Source organism: Leucopleurus acutus, assembly GCF_964270905.1.
Source record: "Leucopleurus acutus genome assembly, chromosome: 19".
In the NCBI taxonomy this organism is placed as follows: domain Eukaryota; kingdom Metazoa; phylum Chordata; class Mammalia; order Artiodactyla; family Delphinidae; genus Leucopleurus; species Leucopleurus acutus.
The window spans coordinates 16,304,209-16,323,866 of record NC_139161.1 but is presented as its reverse complement, the minus strand read 5'-3'; the positions used below and the strand labels follow the sequence as shown (position 1 = coordinate 16,323,866).

The following is a 19,658-nucleotide window of genomic DNA, read 5'->3' as shown; positions in this document are numbered from 1 at the left end:
CTGTGTCTCTATTTCTGACAGCAGGGCATTTATTTTATTCATTACTCTATCCTCAGCTCCTAAAACATTTTTTAGGTGGTCAGTAAAACTTGTTGAATAAAGAGCAAAGTCTTTATTTCTCCCCACCTATTACTTCACTGAGCAGGAGGGGATCCTGGTGACGGGTCTGCATGGGGAGGAGTTGGGTCCTAATAGTAACTCAGGCTTCGTGCTGCTGGCTGGTAAGTCTACCTGGCTATTTGCAAGGCTGGTTTACTCTGGTCCAAACTGCTTCTCAGCCCAGAACTATGCTACCCAAGGGGGAACGTAGCCCCCAGGAGAGCAGGAGAGACTGCACATTTGTATCAGTGGGACCTGGAGAATCGCAGTCCAACAGCCCTGAGCTCTAGGTCCTTATAGCCCCCATGCTGAGTGACACCAGGACTTCCTTTCCTTCCTTCTCCCCTTCCCAACTAGGAAATCCAGTCCCTCCCCACCCACAGCACCTCTGAAATTATTTTTCTCTGTACCTTGTTCTCCTGGCTTTCTGTCTGCTTCTCCCTGTTTTATTCTCAGTGTCTTTTGTCTTCTGTTTCCTCTCTCTCCCCCCTCTCCTTCTCCCCTTGTCCCCTCCCTGCTTTTCTTCTCCTCAAAGTGATGGAGTGAATTGATTGGGTGGCATGAATTTCATCAAGTGCCCTTCACATTGCCTGGTACAGAGTAGTGTTCAACAAAGGCCGTTTCCCCCGGCCCCCCAAATCCTGTACACCCTTCCTTTCCTCCTCTTTTCCCTCCCTACCTCTCTCTTGTCTGTCTACTCCCTAAAACCAAGAGGCCAATTCCGCTTAGAACTTTCTAGCCTGTATTTGCGCGTCGTAGCCCGGTCGCCACTCCTGATTGGCCCTGTGCCTCTGGCCGCACCCCTGCTTGGCTCTTCTCTCCCTCGGACCCCGCCCACCCAGTCTCTGGAGCCCAGGCCAGCGCGCAGGGGCCTTTTCTTTCGGAGGGAGGGTCAGCGTTGTCCCCTGGCCGCTTGCATTTAGTTTCTCTTCTCCATTCTTGCAGCCTCTCTCTCCCTTTCTTCCCGTCTCGCACCAAGACTTTCATTCCCTCCAGGATTTTCTGGGCTCTTCATGTAAAGGTCATGTCTGATGCAGTGTTCCCCCGCACCACCTCCACGCAGCCTCCGGTGAGCGTCGAGGGACGGGAGGAAGGGAGAGAGGGAGGCACTACCGGAGGAACCCAGGACACAGAGACCAGTGCACCCAAATGCTGAGAAGGCCAGTTGCCCAGACTGGGGACTGCTGTGGTGCAGTGGGAAGAGCCCTGGGCAGGCGTCAAAACCCACTTCTGCCTCTTAGTGTCTATGCGACTAAGGATAAGCAATTTGCTCGGCCTCAGTTTTCCTATCTGTAAAACAGGGAGAATTAGCACCCACATTGGCAGATGGTGTGAGACCCATAGTAGGTGGTATGGAATCCTAATCTGTACCACGGACTAGAGGCAGAAAGCTCTACCCTGCCCATTCCCACCTGCATATCCCCGACCGGCCGTGGGTGGGGTCAGGCCTCTGGGCATTGGCTGGTACCTGGTCCTTGAGACCAGGAGGGCCATTGGCTCAGCAGCCGGTCCCTGCCTCGGCTGTGGCCTGGTCTTGGCTCTGGTTGGTGCCCAGTCCTGCCCTGCCCTCTGTTCTTTTCTGAAGGGACTCTGGGGAACTCTCCAGGGCAGGGGAGGGAGGGCAGATGCTACACTGAGAGTGGGCCTTAGGCAAGTTCCAGGTACCACTTGTGACATTCCATTTAATCTCCCAGTGCCTAGCTCAGGAGATAATGTGAATGAGTGAGTGAATGAACAACCTCCTGAGGAAGGTTATGAGGTCAGATGGTATGTGTAAAGCGCCTAGCAGGTGCCTGGCACACAGTCAGCCCTCAGTAAGTACTGCCCCCTTTCCCTGCTGCCTCTTTGACTGTTCTCCTCCCTGTATTGGCAAGCAATGTGCTGTCATAGAAAGAACCCTTGATTTAGAGTCCCAAACACCTGGTTATGAGTCTTAGTTCTTTCACTCATTGACTCACGACCCTGGGCAAGTCACTTACTTCCCTGGGCCTCAGTTTCCTCATCTGTAAAAAGGGAATAATGAATCTGTAAATTAAAAAAAAAAAAGGGAATAATGACATTGCAGGGTGAATGAGGAGCAAACAAAATACATGAAGAAGGCCTTTGGAGAAGCAGAGCACGGTCCGTAATACTATCCCTCCCTCCTGACGGCCACATGCCTCCGTTTCTCCCCTCCTCCAGGCTCAGCACGACTGGCATGACCCATGGCAGATTACAATCTCAACCTGATTTCCTCACTCCCCTACCCCCATCACCTCTCTGTGATGTCATTCGTGGGGGCTCCACTGTGGCACAGGGCTTGGCCCACCCCTGCTGCCTCGCTGGCCGTCTCCTCGTGTCCATTAAGCCCCAATCCAGATTTCTTTCTCTTTCAATTAAACCACTTAGCCTCGAAGCCTTTGGCCCTTGAGCACAGATTTGCACACACATCCTATGAATAGCTTTGATTAGAAAGAAAAACCAGAATTTGGTACAAGTGTTGCTCAGCACTGCCCTGCATCCAGCAAGCAAGGGATGCCAGTCTAGCCCAATGCTGTTTCCTGAGAGACTGGGCACAGGCTCAGCTGGGGGGAGATGGCAGGCGGGCCCCAGCCAGGGCTTAGCAGCTGCTGATGCCCTGGACTGAAGATGCCACCCCTTCATTGGCTTGTGGCTCTCCCTGGCTTGTCTGTACACTCTATGGCCAGTCTCAGGTTATTAACCTCTCCCATCGTGATGGACACGCTGGGTCTCCACAGGACTGGTGTGCCAGCCTTGAGAGGAGAGGGGCATGGAAAGTCAGAGAAAGAAGGGGCAGCATCAGGAGGGATGCCAGGACTGTCCTCAGCCCAGCCCCCACCCATTGGAGACCAAAAACCCCCCGCCTTCCCAGAAGTGTTACTGTGGCTTCAGCTCTGCTCCAACACACACACACACACACGCACACGCACGCTCCACTCCAAAAAGCTCTTAATTAAGGGCAAACATTTGGAAGGGGATTTTGACATCCTCTCTCTAGTCCAGTTGTTTACATCCTTTTCTGAGTCACAGACCCCTTTGAGAATCTAATGAAAGCCATGGTGCCTTTCCCAACTGCATGTATAGAACAAATTTTTCATTTAATTTCAAAGTCTTTATGAACCCTTAAAGCTTCCAGTGGACTGAGATTAAGAATTTCTGATCAGATCCAACTACTTCATTATCGATAAAAAACTAAGGCTCAGAGAAGGCAAGAGACTTGCCTACAATCACACAGCAAATGAGTAGCAGAGACCAGTCTGAAGCCAGGGTTCCAGATTACTGATTCCTTTCCACTCCCCGACGTGGTGTCTCCCTCCCTTTTTTCTCCATGGTCCCCTTCTCAGTCAGTCCTCTCCTAGGTCCCAGCACAGACCAGAGCACGAATGTTCTGTAAAAGTGGTTATCAGGTGAGCTGGAAGGTGGGCCAGCTTCCTTTAGCTGGTTCCTCCCTGCAGGTCCAGAGCAGATGTGGTTTGGTTCTAGAGACATGTGAGGGAACTGGGTCAGGGGTTGGCTGGGTCTCTTCCGAGCCATTCCAGGCTGTGAATTCTTTTTTTTTTTTTTTTTAATATTAAATGTGGGTTTTTTCTTTTTCTTATTTATTTATTTATTTATTTACTATTATTTTGGCTGCATTGGGTCTTCATTGCTGCACGCAGGCTTTCTCTAGTTGCGGCGAGTGGAGGCTACTCTTTGTTTCAGTGCGTGGGCTTCTCATTGTGGTGGCTTCTCTTGCTGCAGAGCACGGGCTCTAGGCACGCAGGCTTCAGCAGTTGTGGCACTCAGGCCCTAGAGCACGCGGGCTTCAGTAGTTGTGGCATGCAGGCTCAGTAGATGTGGCTCGTGGGCTCTAGATTGCAGGCTCAGTAGTTGTGGCGCATGGGCTTAGTTGCTTCACGGCATGTGGGATCTTCCCGGACCAGGGATTGAACTCATGTCCCCTGCATTGGCAGGCGAATTCTTAACCACTGCGCCACCAGGAAAGTCCCATGCTGTGAATTCTAAGAGCTGCGGTCCAAGTAAAGGGCCAAGAGAAGTGTCCTCGGGCTACAGAGCAGGGGACCTGGAGCACGTCCAGCCTTCCTCTAAATGCCAGCCAGGATCTCAACTTTTAACACCACCTCCAGCCATCTCTGTTCCTCCTCTGCTCTGGAACCCACATTGTCTCCCTAGTGCCATAGCATCAAATTCAGATTCCTTTCCCTGGTGTCTCCTCTTGAGAAAAGGAGCTCATCTCTGCACTGGGGTCATTGCTCCTGTTCTGTCCCCAGATGGCTTGTGAATGTGGCCCAGTGGGGAGGGGGGTGGGACACTGCAGAGGGGACGTTGCTCTGCCTCACCAGCCGTCTCTGCCCCCAGGACTGCAGTGCAACGCATCCGTGGACCTCATTGGCACCTGCTGGCCCCAGAGCCCCGCAGGGCAGCTGGTGGTTCGACCCTGCCCTGCCTATTTCTACGGTGTCCGCTACAACACCACAAGTAAGGGAGCCCGTGGAGGGCAGACCATCTCCTGGGAGGTGGGACAGGATGGGGAGAGCTTGGGACTTGTTGGAGGTGGGGAAAATAATAATGACAATGACAATAATAATATCGCCATTCATGAGTACAACCGCCATTGACCAGTGGCCAGCTCTGTGCTCTGCTGGGTATTCTGCTCATTACTACTGATGCTCACGATACCCTGGAAGATGCTACATGTGACTATGTTATATAACTAAGGCCTCCGAGGCTCAGAGAGGTTAGGGAAGTTGCCCAAGGTCAGCAGCTGGTAAGAGGTGAAGCTGGAATTTGCATCCGGGTCTGTCTGATACTTTCTTCTGCAGTTGACAAACTGGGTTAACGTTGGCATGAGCCATGAGGTAGGGCAGAAATCATCAGAAAGCCCTAACTTTGCTCAGAGAGGATACCAGGCCTATCCAGGGCCCTCCAGCCACGAGATGGGGGGACTCGGAGTTTTAGATCCGTAGGCAGGGGGCTTGTCCTTGCGTGTAGGCCCACAGGTGGGGTGGGGGTGGGAGACGACTGCCCCGGGCAGGGTTTGTTCAGATACTTGATCCGCGTGTAAACACCCTGCTCCCTTGGGGCCCTGAGCCTCCACCTCCAGGCTTTGCGGCTTCTTGCTATGCCACCTGTCACCCTCAGAATTAATTTGCTCTCCCCTGTCAGTGCCTCACAGCCCCTGCTTATCAAGAGAGCAACAGCTGCAGGCCAGGGGCCCGGAGCTGTCTGAGGGCAGGGTGGGGGGTTCCTTGGGTGGGCCCTTGGGGTCTGGTGGGCCTGAGCTCAGAGCCCCCCAAGAGGTGACAGAGGGGGACCACAGACACCAATTGTGACCTTTAACACAATTTTCCTCTCGTATGGCCCTCTGGCCCCTCCTCTGAGGATGGAGAAGGCTCGATGACGTGGCTTCTTAAGACCCTGTCCAGCTCAGAACTCCCAAATTCCTTCTCCTGCCCCTCTCTTTTTTTTTCCCAGCTGGATTAATGGGGTTCGGGTTGGGGGCCACAGCCAAGGAGGGGTGGGAGGGCCCTGGGGAGGTGCTGGGACTGGGCGGGAGGCTGGAAGAGCCAGACCATGCAGCTTCGTGTGTCTGCAACCGCACCCTGGACCCCAGGAGGAGAAGAAAGCCTGGAGGAGGTGTGGGGAGAATGCAAGTAGGAGGAAGGGCAGAAGGACCTAAAGGAGAGTTTATGTATCCTGCCAGCCTCTAACTTGGGCCCATCGTAGTTGGAAATGCAGGCAAAGAGGCTAAAAATGCCCAAGGTCACAGGCTTGGAGGCAGCGCCGGAACTGGGGAGCCAGTGCCCTCCGGCTGTTCCCCTCACCCGGCTGGGTGCCCTGCCCTGGAGCTCCCCGGAGGAAGGCAGCGTTAGGGCTGGTGCTTGCTGGGGCACGGGAGGGCCGCTTCCAGGAGGAACCCCCCCAAGTCCCCTCACCAGAGCACCAGGTCCTGTCAATTCCACCTCCAAAGTGAGTCTCATGTCTGACCCTCCCTGCCCTCCATCCCCAATGCCACTGCCCCGGTCCAGGGTACCCCAATCTCCAACCCTAGTTTCTCATCTGACCCTGTCACACCCTTGCTTGGAGTCAGCCCTTCTGTGGGTCCCCATTGCCCCCATGGTCAAGTCCACCCGCTAGCTACAGTCCTGCCTACCTTTGCAGCCGGTCCCGGCCGCTCCCCATGAACTACCCCCACTCTCGTCCCCAAAGGTGACTTGACGTGCCCCGAATAAACCTTTAGTGCCTGGGCACATATAACTCAGTTGGGCAGCCCTGCCATAAGTGGAAGCCAGGAGTCTTGGGTTCTAGTCCCAGCTCCACCTGCACGCTGGTTAAGGAACCCTCTGCACTGGCTCTCCCCGGGCCTCAGTTTCTCCACCTGCAGGATGGGTGGTGGGAGGTTTGGGTGAGATGATCTCTCGGCTCCCTTGCGCTCCCCTCTGTGATCCCAGGAGAGGAGACGGAAGAGGTGATGGTCACTTGACGTGGGGGCAGGGCTGGAAGACTGCCCTTTCCAGGTGCCCCCAGTGCCAGAATGATGAGGAACACCCGTGTAATCAGTAGCGACTGGGAACCCAGAATTGTACCTAATCATTTAGGCGCTCTTTAATCCATTTACCGACGAGGTGCTGCCAGGACCTCTAGGCCTTCCCCTTAATGGCCTCCTTCCCACTGCATCTGATCTTCAAAGGAATGGGAAGCATTTCCCAAAATATCCATTTTCCCATGACTCTCCAGGAGGACTGCTCAGCTCAGCAATTAAAGACAAGGAAGTCGCCTCCTCCCTGGCAACGACTCGCGGCTTGTTGGGCCTGTTTTCTTGCAGGATCGCCTCCTGTAAGCCTGCTCCCTCTATGACCCGGCCTGGGAAGGACTCCAGGCTCCTGCCCCACCTATGGGATTCAAAGGGGAGCTTGAGCCAAGGGGATGCCTCCCGGAATCCCCGCCAGTGCCCCCTATGATAGCGACAAGCGACATGTTCTGAGTCTTAGGTAAGGTTATAGAAATATAGCTCCAAGGCAATAATGGTAAGAATAACAGCTCACACCACAAGCCAGGTAGAGCTCCAAGCACCCTGTACGTGTCAGCTAAAAATGCCCCTCAACCTTCGAGGTAGGAACCCTTGTTAGGACCATTTCTGTCTTGCAGATAAGGAAGCTGAGAAGTCGTGGGACTCATCCAGGTTCACACACAAAGCTAGTGGCAGCTGGTGGCAGGATTCGAACCCAGGCTGTCTGGGTGGAGAGCTCGGAACACGACAGTATACTGCCTCTCTTAAGGCAGCAGCTCCCACCCCTGCCCTCATGCCCCTTCGCACCAGATCTCTGACCCCAAGTCCCTTTCTTTGAAGACACTATGGAGCAGCCTCTGGTCCCAGGCACCTTCCGTCCATGGCAGACACACTGGTTTCCCCTGCTTCCGTGCCTCCCCACAGGCGTCCCCGAAACCCCAGCCACCGAGCCCTCAGCCCCCTGGTAGCTTTTTCCTCATTCAGCAGTTAGGAGGGAATCGGCAGCACCTTCAACTCTGCCCAAGGGCTCAACTCTGCCGAGACTCAGGTCCACTGGCAGGGAAGCTGAGCAGAGCTTTAAAAATCCATTTAGCCTCAGTTCCCCACTGGTGTGCTGTGCGAGAACAGCCTCTCGGCAGAAGGGCCGACGGGCAGCGTTAGAGAGGAGGTCTCAGCCCGGCAGCCCTGGAGGCCAGGCTGGGGCTGCCTCTCCTGGGGAGGCAGCCGCAAACCCACCTCCCACCCCATCCTCTCCCTCCTGTGTGGTGCTGCCAGCAGAGAGGCAGGTCCCAGGCTGGACGGCCTCTTGGGGATCAGCTGGTCCAGCCCTTCCTCGTACACGTTAGGAGAGGGTCCTGAGAGGCCAGCTGGCCGATGGCACTCACGCAGTGGGGGCCCCCGTTCTGCCTCTCTCGTGGCGCTCTGCCACTGCTGGGACTGGGACTCAAGCAGCTTCCGCAACCTCCTTCGGCCCTGCTGGGGGGGTGATGTGAGGTGAAGGTCAGTGTGAGCCATGGAAAGGCTGCAGCAGGCGAGGGGCTCCGGTGGAAATGGCTCAAGCCTCTTCCAGCCAGTGCTTCCTGGTGTCAGGACCAGAATTTACTCAGGGAAACATATTTAGAGCTACCGATGCCTGAGAGGGGTACAGGGTGGAGCAGGGTGACCTCCGCCAGCAAAGAAGAAAAGACTCCAGATTTGAATCTCCCTTGGACCCCACCCTACTGGGTTTCAGGGCCCTGGTGTCCCCGGAGGGCGGGCAGGAAGGAGGGTGTCCCAGAGCCCTGAAGCCAGGCCTCAGTTCAGACCACAGGCAACTCCCAGTCTCCTTAGAAGGTGACACGTTCTGGCTTCCAGGCTGGTGACTGCTTGGACCCCCCACCCCCACCCCTTCCCGGGCCACATTCCTGCCTTTTTTTCCCAAGTGCCATGTGCCAGGCTGGGAGCCAGTTGGAGCGGCTCCTAATTACGAAATAATTGCTACACGAGACCTACTCCCATGACATCCCCCAGCACGTCTCCCATCTCCTGCCACCTGTCATCTTCTGTCCCGAGAGACCCCCACCACGGATGCTCCCACTACGTGACCCTCCAACATAAGGCCTGCCGTAGGGCAATGCCACCCTGGGGACCTTCCCTAACAGCTGCCCTGTGATCCCCACCCCCAGAGACACTGCTACCATGTGAGACCCCAAAACGGGAGATTTCTCAGAAGGGTGCCCACCGTGTAATCTGCCCCACATAAGGGCTTGCAAGGAAGCAGGAAACGGCCCGGTGAGCTGGTCAGGCCTCTGCCCGTGGGCCAGTCCCATGGGCATGATTGTGCCAGCCTGGGTGGGCAGAGCCATGGCCCCGTGGGCACGCATTGGGGTCACCACTGTACCTCTGTGGGGGGCCAGTGGGCAGAAAGAGGCAGGAAGGTGGAGGTAGTAAGAAAGCTCCTCCCCCCAGCTTCACCCCAGAGCCCCCCAGCTTCACCCCAGAGCCCCCCAGCAAGCCGGCTCCTGTGCTGGCCCAGAAGGACAGTTAGATGGACAGTCGAATGGACGGACAGATGCTCAGTTACTCTTTGGGAGAGGAGCCACGGGTCACTTTGACTCTCTTCTTTTTCCAGACAACGGCTACCGGGAGTGCCTGGCCAATGGCACCTGGGCCGCCCGCGTGAACTACTCGGAATGCCAGGAGATCCTTAGCGAGGAGGTGAGGCTCCGAGCCAGCTACCCTGTTGAGGGCTGGGCCTGGGCCCCCAGCACGGCTCTGTGCCTGCTACCAGCCAGTCGGATGGGAGAGCCAGAGGCTGGTGTCTCTGCCCTGCAGAGAGAAGCCAACTGGGGAGGCAGAACTAGGCCAGCCCGTGAGTGGGCATCCTCAAGGGAGGGTGAGGCCAGAGGGCAGCGGGCAGGCTCTGACAGCGGCGAGTTGAGTCTCCCTCCCTCCCTCCCTCCTTCCTAGCTCACTGGGACCGGTTCTCATCCGTTTACACCCCACCCACTGGAGTGACACATCCAGGTCCAGCCAGGGTCCTGCGTTCGAATCCGGGATGTGGGTGGGAGGAGCCATGGAGCTGGAAAAAGCCCTTGAAGAGCCTTTCAAATATTTAAATGTTTTTGAGAAAGACGTTGCTTAGACGCAATATAAAATTCAACAGGTGCAAATGGGAAAACAAAATAATCTCGCTCCCAGCCCTGTCCCAGCCACTGGGCTCCCACACCAGAGGTCACCATTTTGCCAGTTTCTTAAGAGTTCTTCCAGAGGCAGTCTCTGCATAGGCAAGCAATTATGTATATATATTCTTTTTTGTTTTTCACCCAAACGTTGCCTATTATACACTTCGTTCAACACCTTGCTTTTTTCATATAATCGTCCGTCTTGGCGATTGTTCCGTATCAGTACGTAAAGAGCATCTTCGTTCTTCTATTTTACATTTGCATAATATCACATTGTACAGATGTTCCATAGCTTAGTTAACCAGTCTTTATTCTCATCTTTGCTTATGACAAACAGTGCCGCAGTGAATAAGGGTGATGTTTGGCAGACGCACGGGCATATCTGTCGTTCTGTGTTGCTGCTACCTCCGTCCCCCTTGTCTCCTCCCCGACATCTCCACCCACCCCTTTGGCGGGTGCTGAGGAAGGTGGGAGTCATGGAGAGGGAAGAAGGAGTGAGCAGAAAGGAAAGGGCAGATGGGAGATGCCCCCAGTTGTCCAAGGGCCCCAGGCTGCTGGGGCGTGGGAGAGAGGGGCTGGTCTAGGCAGTTCCAAGAATTCCAGTGCCTAAAAGATCTAACCTGGAAGGGACCTTGGAGACCCTCCATCCCATCTTGATCTGCCTGGGGATAAGAATCATCCCGCGCGCTTGTTCAAATACAGGGCTGCACCCAACATCCGATAAACTCTCCAAGGACAACCTGGGAATCTGTATTTGTAACAAGTGCGGGGGAGTGTGGGGGAGGGGTGATGGGGAAAAAGTGAGAAACTCTGATCTAGGGTAACCCATTCACCTTACAGCGAGGGAGACTGAGGCCCAGAAAGGGGGAGTGACTCACACAAGGTAACACAGCCAGCGTGAGGCAGAGCCTGGACCCCGGGCTTTGGAGGCGCCTCCCTTTGCCCAGAACCAGGGACCTGGTGTGCAGTGAGGTTGATGGTGGGAGAACAGCTCTCCCCACCTAGCACTCCGCCCATCCCCCCCCCACCCCACGCATGCCTTGGTTAGCCGCTCCCCCCAGGCTGCCTGGCCTCACATCACTGAGATACTGGGGCTCTGCTGTCTCCTTGTAGAAGCTGCAAAGGTAGGGCAGTGCTTAGCCCAAAAGAATGACACGCTCTTTAGTAGTTCTGCTTTGGCAGACAAAAGAGTTACTTGGGATGCAGGGCGAGAGGCTTCCTGGCATCCAGTGTCACACAGGCCAGGCCATATGGTCCACCCCAGGCCAGGGGGGTTGGCCCAGCTCCCCTGTGACCTGACCTGAGCAAAGATAGCCCCCAGGTTGCTAAGCATCTACATGGTGAGCCAACCCCAGAAGTCCAGGGCTGGGGAGGAAGGAAGGAAGGTTCCCATGTTGGGAAACGTAGTCAAACCAGAAGAGATGGGCTCGGGTGGGGCTCGGGTGGGCAACTCCTTACCTAGCACACAGCGGAGTGGGGAACTCCTTACCCAGCACACAGTAGAGGAGGCAGGAGGATGGGAAAGGCGGGTCAGTGTTGTCTGCGGCTCTTAGGACCGCAGTTCACGCCCGGAGAGGGACGGTGTCGGGGAGCACAGCTAAGGCAAGAAGCCTGCAGCCCCTCCGTCGCACCCCACCCTGCGCTTTGATCGTCCTGCTGGGTCTGCAGGGCCTGAGGCTGACGGTGTGTCTCCAAGGGGAGGTCAGGTCTCCAGCCTCCTGCCTTAGGACAGACACCCCTCTCCCACCCCAGAGAAGCGGGCGTCTGTCCCCTTCTTGGACATCACCAAGCTGGAGACGTCACAGCTGCCTTCAATCTCCCTCCCTGCATTGGCGCCTCCTGAATGTCAGAGGACATTCACGGGCCCCCAAATCTCTCCTGCTCTAATTTAAGCCCCTTCCTTCTAGTTGGCTGATGGGGGACACTCAGCAGCCCCCCTTACCCCCAACACCCTTCAAAGAATCAGGGGCAGAGGCCCTTCTCCACTCTGCAGCTCCCACCCCTTCTGCCTGGACTGGGGTCTCTCCCTCTCTCCACCAGCGGGTTGGGGGGAGAAGGCGGATTAGGGGGCACCAGCTTCTCATCAGGCCCCTCTTAGGCAGTGTAACGGGAACAGCACCGGCTTTGGAGGGGTTCGGATTCTGGTTCCAGCACATGTGCTGTGTGACCCTGGGCAGGTAGCTCAGCCTCACTCAGTCTCAGCTTCCTCGTCTGTAAAAGGCCGGAGAGCCGTTCAGTCTGCCTCCTGGTGGAGGGAGGGCGGTGTCCGCCTGCGTCTTGGCCTGTAGAGGGCGCTCCATCTATCCGCCACCCCTCGGCCTCATCACCTGAGCTCAGGGGAGGCTGTTGTGTTCACCAGAGAGGGGGGATGGTTGGGGGGGGTCACCAACCATCGGGCACCCCCGATGGGGTCACGGGCACCCCCGTTCGTCTGGTTGCAGGGCTCACCCCCACCCGGGCTGCCCCGCCCACCCTTTCCCCGGCAGCCCCCGCTGGCCACTTTGCCTAGCACTCTGGGTAATCAGTTAATTTAATTAGTGAAAATGCCATCCCCTTCTGCCAGCCCCCAGCCTCGCCAGACCCCTCCCCATTCCCAAGACTCCCCGTCCCCTCCTGGAACTACTGTGAAAGAGCAAGAGGAATGTCGCCAATTAACCGAGCAGCCGATTTCTCAGCTCTGGGCCCGGACTCAGCCCTAATTAAGCATCAGCGCCCCAGGAGCTGCAGATAATGGATTCGCAGAACCACTGCCTGTGAAATGAGACTTGTGAGGGCGCCCAGAGGCCAGGCCAGGGAGGAGACCTGCCCACAGCCATCACCAGCAGGGGACGGGCGCCCAGCGGGGAGTTGCTCCATGCATGGCCCAGCCCCTGCAGTGACCCCCACCCCGGCACCAGCCTGCACCCTCCCCCCACACACACTTGTCTCCCTCCACTGCAGAGACACCCCAAACTGCCCCAGACAGCCCTCCCGTCCCCCCACCGCTCCCTTGACACTTGCACACACTCTGCTTCCCTCCCCTACACTCTGCTGAGCTCGGGGAGCCCTGGCCTCCGGCACATCCTGGGAGGGCACACACTTTGATGGGACATAAAAGGGGCTCTGGGGGTGTGGGCTCATGGGCCGGCGTTCACTGCTTGCAGAGGGCGTTGGTTCGACCAGGGCTTCTGGAATGCTTAGGAATCATCTGGACTTCTTGCTAAAATGAAGATTCTGACTCAGTGGATCTGGGGTGGGGCTTGAGGTTCTGCATTTCTTAAGATTCCTGCAAGCTCCTAGGTGATGCTGACGTTGCTGGTCTGGGGACCACACTTTGGGGAAGCAAGGGGCTGGAGTGCCCAGGGTGGGGTGAGGGAGTAGCTCAGGAAACCCAGGTGGAGAGGGAGAGCCTCAAAACGGGGTGGATGGGGGTGGGAGAGAGGCTGGGGCAGTGGGGACCAGGCGGGGAGAACCCATCATGCCATCCTGAAAAGGCATCAGGACAGGTCTGACACTGCCACCACTTGGGACCAGGTGTGCCTTGCAGAGAGTCTGGTCAGAATTACTTATTGGATTCTGGTCCGTGAGGGTGCAGAGGAGTGGCTTCTGCCCAGTGCACACTGTGCCACCCTCTTCAGGGTACTTACCTGCCAGTCTCTGGTCTCCAGACTGGACAAGGACAGAGTGCTGGTCAGGTCCCCAGGGACTGGCTGTGTCCATGTGACCTTCAGGCATCCCAGCTGCTTCTGCAGTTAACGGTGGCTTTCTCTCAGGAGGTTACTGACTGTCTCTCAGGGTGTCTCTGGGTGTCTCTTAGGATGTTGCCAGCTATTCTCTCCGGGTATCGTTGAACACCCCTCAGGGTATCACTGACCGCCTCTTGGGGGCGACTGGCCATCTCTCCTGGTGATGCCGGTCATCTCTCGGGGTGGCACTGCCACCTCTCCAGCAGTCTTCTCAGGCTCTTGCGGCACCGTAACCCCCCAGCTGCCTTGCATGAGGCTGATGTGGCAGCTGAGAAGCAGGGCTGGGAGCCAGCCTGGGCCCTGCAGCTCGAGGAGTCAGGCAAACGTGGTCCCCTGCATGGTTCGGCCCAATTCTCCCCGCTCAGCCTCAGTGGAGAAAACCCCTCATGAGCCCCCCACCTCCCCGTAGAAGCTCCCTGAGAACTCTGGGCCCAGGACGAAGACAGTGCTTCTGTTCTCAGTCCTTGCTTATCCCCCAAGAAATGCACCGCGGGAACAGAGGAAGGAGGGTCTTTAAGGCCACGCAGACCTGGATGCCGATGCTGGGCCGATTATGCAGCCCCTTCACCTGGAGAAACGGGGACAGAAGGACACTCTCAGAGGGCAGTTGTGAGAAAGAAAAGCAGTGATGTCTGTAAAGCCCCCGGCGCAGTGCCCGGCATGCAGTCGGTGCTTAATAAATGACTCATGCCACCCCAGACCAAAGGACCCCGGCTCAGCCTGCTGTGGGGAGCAGTGAAGGGCCTCCCTGCACACTCTGCTCATCTTGCCCACCTGGGCCTGTGTGTGAAGCTGGGGCATCACACCGTTCTGGGCTCCACAGACTCTGCCATTACCCAGGGGCTTCGCAGCATGGATTTGTGGAAAATTTAATAAGAGGAAATTAAATGTCAGTTCCAGACAGGCTGGATGTGTGCATATCTGCTGGAGTCTCTGGACTTGGCATCTACCGCCAGGCACTCAGAGATGCTACCCCGCCGCCCCCCGCGTTTATATGATGGCACTGAATACCCTCTGCCCCTCCCGCCCTCTCTCCCCACTGCCATTTACACCTCGCTGGGTCTCAGCGCTCCAGAGCCTGAGCTGCTAATGTGATTTCCTGTCATGTTCCTGAAAGCTTCTTCCAGGAAAACCAGCCCCTAGAACAGAGCTGCCTGGGCCTCAGAGCTTCTTCGGTGAGGATGCCCCTTCAGAAGGGGGAGAGCGGGGGCTGGGAGAGCAGGGGAGCGAGGGCTTCACCCCTTCTCAGATGCCTGTTAGGTGTCCTGCTTCAGAGGTGCACCCCTTGTCCTTGGGTGGGTGAGTTTAGGCCTCAGTTTCCTCATCTGGAAGATGGGTAGGGCTGGACTTGATCCCTTGGGACCAGTTCTGATGCCCGTGGATTCTGTAATTCCGACAGGAGGGTCCACGGAGAGCCAGGAGCTCCGGTGGCTCTGAAAGGGTGCACAAGTCTCCTGCGAGCTTGTCTTTTTCTCAATACTTGCCAGTTTCCGGGCATCATCATGCCCGTGCCCCACCCCAGAACCTGGAAAGGGAGAGGGAGGGAGGGGTTACCAGGGACCCTCCCCTCGCAAAAGCCAGTGCCTTTCCAACATCCATTTTTCCTTCCTGCACTCGACACACAGTTCCCAGCGCTCCACCGTGTGCCACCCTCTGGCTCTTTAGCCCCTGCCCTCTTGGGACCTACAAAAGGGTGAAGGGGGCCTTTGCTCTCACGGGGTCAGGAGTCTGCAGAGAGCTGGGCCCTGGAGACCCCAGTCCACCATCATGGGGTCGGGACCCGTCTTCTGCCTCAGCATCTTGTCAGTCTGCACATGAAGGTGAGAGGTGGTTTGAAGCTGAGTGACCTTGAACGAGTCCACGTACTTTGGGGGCCTGTTTTTCTGCAAAATAAGGTACAGACCCCCTACTGGCTCTTCCCCCAGTGTTGCCTTGAGGGTTTGAGAAGATAACAGATATGAAAATACTCTGTAGGGAATTCCCTGGAGGTCCAGTGGTTAGGACTCCTAGCTTTCATCACTACCGAGGGCCTGGGTTCAATCCCTGGTGGAGGAACTAAGATCCTGCAAGCCGCGCTGCGCGGCCAAAAAGAAAAAAAAAAAGGAAAGAAAATACTCTGTAAGCGGGAGGGCTTCCACACTCATGGAGCGAACTTTGATTGGAAAGGGGCCTGCCGCGTTTCCCAGCTTCCATCAGTGTATGAAATGAATTAAGTAATAACATTGGGAACTTTGTTTTAGTCCTGGGAGAGGACCCCACTGACTTCAAGCAGACCCCCCTGGGCCAGGGGTGGGACCCGGGAAGCAAGTCATAGAGCCTAGAGAGGTTGTTTATGGTTTCTAATGATTCTGTGGACGCTAACCCACGGCAACGGCCCTTCCCCCTCCTCGCTGAGAGGAGCGGGCCTCAACTGCAGGGAGGGATTTAGGGGTGATGGAGAGCATGGTGGCTCAACTCAGAAACGGGAGGAGGAGAGAAGTCCTAGAGGGTTGGTCTGCACCACAAGGGCCACCTGGTGTTGGGACTGAATGGAAACGTGAACATGAGAGAACATCCGTGAGCCGTGCATGCGTGTTTGTGCGCACAGGGTGGGGAACCCTATGTGATATGGAGATTCAAGTTAACTGGCAATTTTCCCACAGCACGGAGCAGTGCACAGAGCATGGGATTGGGGGACAGACAGACAGACATAGACTCAGATTGGACGGCACTGCTCTAGGGCAACACCTCACGCATAGCAGGGGCTCCGGAAGGGACAACTATTGTTATCATGGTCCACTTTGTCCCAGGCACCTGTGGGGGTGGGCTGTCCTGGCACATCCAGTGGGCACAGGGGCGCAGCTGTGAAGGAGCCTCACCTCTGCCCCTCTCTTCTGCCTCAGAAGAAGAGCAAAGTACACTACCACGTTGCCGTCATCATCAACTACCTGGGCCACTGCATCTCCCTGGTAGCCCTCCTGGTGGCCTTTGTCCTATTTCTGCGGCTCAGGTGAGGAGACCCTGGCACTGTCCCCGGCCACCCCCCCCCCCCCAGGCCTTGAGCAGCGGGGAGAAGTAAGATACAGGAGGCAGCGGTGGGCTGGAGGAGTCCAGCTCCCTCACCTCAGTGGGAGCAGGTGACAGATACAGATGTCCCAGGTCTCTCGGAACCTCTGGCAGGGTCACTTCTGCAACGCTGCCCAGTGACTGCAGAGGGGAGGGGGATGGCCAAAGCCCAGGCTCACCTGTGTCACCCACACCCAGGCCGGGCTGCACCCATTTGGGAGACCAGGAAGGTGGAGCCCACTTTGGGTTTGAAGCTGCCTGGGCCCAGCACAACTGCCAAGGATGCAGGTGGCGGTGCCAGCCAGGTCTGTGCCAGGAATGGGGGCTGCCAGCAGGGGCTGAGCATCAGGGCTGAAAGCTGGGAGGGAGGCCTATTGCTGCAGGCCTTTTATGTTTTCTGAGCCTCAAACTTGGAGCTACAGGGAGGGAAGAGTGCTCATGGGAGAAGGGGCGTCCCTAGCAGCCAGCAGCCCCTGGTCCCTGCAGCATTGGCCATGTGGCAGGCTCTGCCCCGGAGCTTAGGTCTGGGTGGGCCACAGTTAGGAAGGGGCCTGTGGGACGTCAGGAGAGCCGCCGCTGCCGCCTCCCAGTGTGACTTAGGCAGCCCGCCCTGCTCGGAGCCTCGGTTTCCGCATTCATACGTCTGGGCTGGAGTGACGCTGGTGACCTAGCCGTCATCTCCTCTCTCCTCCTCTTCCGCCTGTCGCCCGCCCTCCCTTGCCGCCCACAGGAGCATCCGGTGCCTGAGAAACACCATCCACTGGAACCTCATCTCGGCCTTCATCCTGCGGAATGCCACGTGGTTCGTGGTCCAGCTCACCATGAGCCCGGAAGTCCACCAGAGCAATGTGGTGTGTCCTGGAGGGGCAGGCCCAGGGTCAGAGGAGGGGTCTGGGTGGGGCTGCCTTTGCAGAGGAGGGACTGGAGCCAGGCCTTGGAGCCCACAGCACAGGAGTGGATCCTGGGGGGTGCCCCATCCTGCCGGGAGGAGGCACCAGGCTGCTCCCTCCCATCCCCCCTCCCTGGTTAACCATCACCTCTGATGGCGCGGGCGGCAGGGCTGGTGCAGGCTGGTGACAGCCGCCTACAACTACTTCCACGTGACCAACTTCTTCTGGATGTTTGGCGAGGGCTGCTACCTGCACACAGCCATCGTGCTGACGTACTCCACCGACCGGCTGCGCAAGTGGATGTTCATCTGCATCGGCTGGGGTGAGCGGGCCAGCCTCCCGCCCTGACCCGCCGTCCTCTCCCCACCCACACTCAGACCGGCCGGCTGGGGGCCTGAGACTGAGGCCAGGTCGGGGTGGTGGGGTGTGCACACAGCCCTCCGCCGCTACTTGGAGGGCAGGGACGATGGGAACATCTTAAAGGAGGCATGGTAGGCCAGTGAGTACCTGGGGAGTCCCTGCCCGCCTCTAGGCCCTGGGCTGCGCTGGGGTCTTCCAGGCCTGCATCCCCCAGACTCCACCGACAGGCCCTGTGACAGCCGGTCTCTCCCCCAGGTGTGCCTTTCCCCATCATCGTGGCCTGGGCCATTGGGAAGCTGTACTATGACAATGAGAAGTAAGTCACCTCTTCTTCACTGTCCTCAGGGCCCCCTGAGCCCTGAGATCCAGGCTTCCAGCCCCGCTCTGCCTGATGCTCCTCAGGGACCTTCAGCCATGTCACCTTCCCTGTCAGGGCCACAGTTTCTTCATCCACATAGGGAGGGTGCTGGGGGTCAGATGCAAACTGAGTCTCCCTAACAGTGTTCTGCCTGAGGTGGGGCTGGACGGGCAGGTCCAGGCTCTTTTATCTGTCTCGGGCTTTCACCACAGGCAGAACAACCTAAAGGTTACTGGCAGCCCCTGGAGCCCAGCCACCCAGGTTCTGAACTGTGGCTCCCATCATTAAGTAGCTTTATGACCTTGGGCTAGTTACTACAGTGTGCCTCAGTTTCCTCATCTGTAAAATGGGCATCCTCATAATAGTGCCTCCCTCAAAGTGTGAGGATGACACGAGTTAATATATGTTAAGCATTTAGAATAGAGTCTGGCACATAGTAAATGTCATATAAATGTTTTCTATTAATAAAGACTTGTTTTAACAAACGATTCCATTGATTTAATAGGAACTGATCCAGACAATCTCAGACTCCTTCCAGCTCTAAAGTCCTGAGGGGCTGTTCTTAAATGGAAGTAGGTGTTCCCAATCACCCCTGAAAACTGCACTTCCGCTGCAGTGGTTCTCAGCCTTGACTTGGGTTAGAATCACACAGGAAGCTTTAAAAAGTACCGATGCCCAGGTTTGACCTCCAGAGAGTTGGATGTTATTGGTCTGGAGTGTGGCCTGGGCACCAGGATTTTTTAAACCTGCCCAGGTGATTCTAATATGAAGCTAAGATTGAGAACCACTGAAAAAGAGAGGCAGAAAAAGTGGACATAGATGGCCAGGGGAGGTGCCAGGATCTTCTTTGCCAAAGTGGCCTCAGGAACCCCCTGTCTGGCCGGGGTTCCAGGTGGCCTCCATCACCATGGCTATTCCTCTCCACCCCCGACAAGGAGCCTGGAAAATTATATTCACGTTTAGGAAGGATCGAGGTGATCCCTCCTGACTCCGGCCCAGCCTGGCTGGCGCTCTCTGCATTTGCACAGCCGGTGGTATGGGGGCCTGAACTGGGAGTGGGGGGGCAGCTGACAAGCAGGACTGAGGGCTTGGCAGTGATTCCAGAATGGTGGCCTGGGTCTCAGAACAGGAGCATTGTAAATCCTGGGCGATGGAGCCCGTGCCTGCAGGTGTGAAGGTGAGTACAGGGAAGGAAGAACAGGTTTCCAAAAGCTGCGCAGTGTGTGCGTCTGGGCGCATCTTGGAGCAAAAAGGGTGGCTGAGCACAGAGGAAGTTTGGTCTGAGCGTCTCTGGAGCTCCACCTTGTGGTAAGATTCCGACACTGCAGCAGAAGGGATCCAGGTGTGAGACCTGAGAGAGACTGCAGGCTCTGGGGCCAAGGACTGGACCTGGCCCCAGGACAGCTTGCGTTAGGTCTGCCCCGTGTTTTTTGAAAACTTGAATTGCTTCCAAACTTTGAAAAAGTCAAGAGGTTTCACATAACAATCTCAGTTTAGGGCTTCCCT

General features: G+C 56.7%; 1 protein-coding gene across 3 annotated transcripts in view; it reads left to right on the top strand.

The window, feature by feature from the left end:
* Window positions 1-19,658, top strand: part of CRHR1 (corticotropin releasing hormone receptor 1) — a gene marked incomplete at both ends in the record, with an annotated part of 48,176 nt that overhangs the window by 26,039 nt on the left and 2,479 nt on the right. For 2 of the 3 annotated variants that reach the window (XM_082860338.1, XM_082860337.1), the window contains 6 exons: window positions 4,459-4,578; window positions 9,222-9,307; window positions 16,382-16,488; window positions 17,275-17,395; window positions 17,603-17,756; window positions 18,050-18,110. In XM_082860338.1, coding sequence (XP_082716464.1) covers window positions 4,459-4,578; window positions 9,222-9,307; window positions 16,382-16,488; window positions 17,275-17,395; window positions 17,603-17,756; window positions 18,050-18,110 — 649 coding nt within the window. The remainder of the gene's footprint in view (window positions 1-4,458; window positions 4,579-9,221; window positions 9,308-16,381; window positions 16,489-17,274; window positions 17,396-17,602; window positions 17,757-18,049; window positions 18,111-19,658) is intronic. The other variant, XM_082860339.1, reaches the window with a different exon arrangement.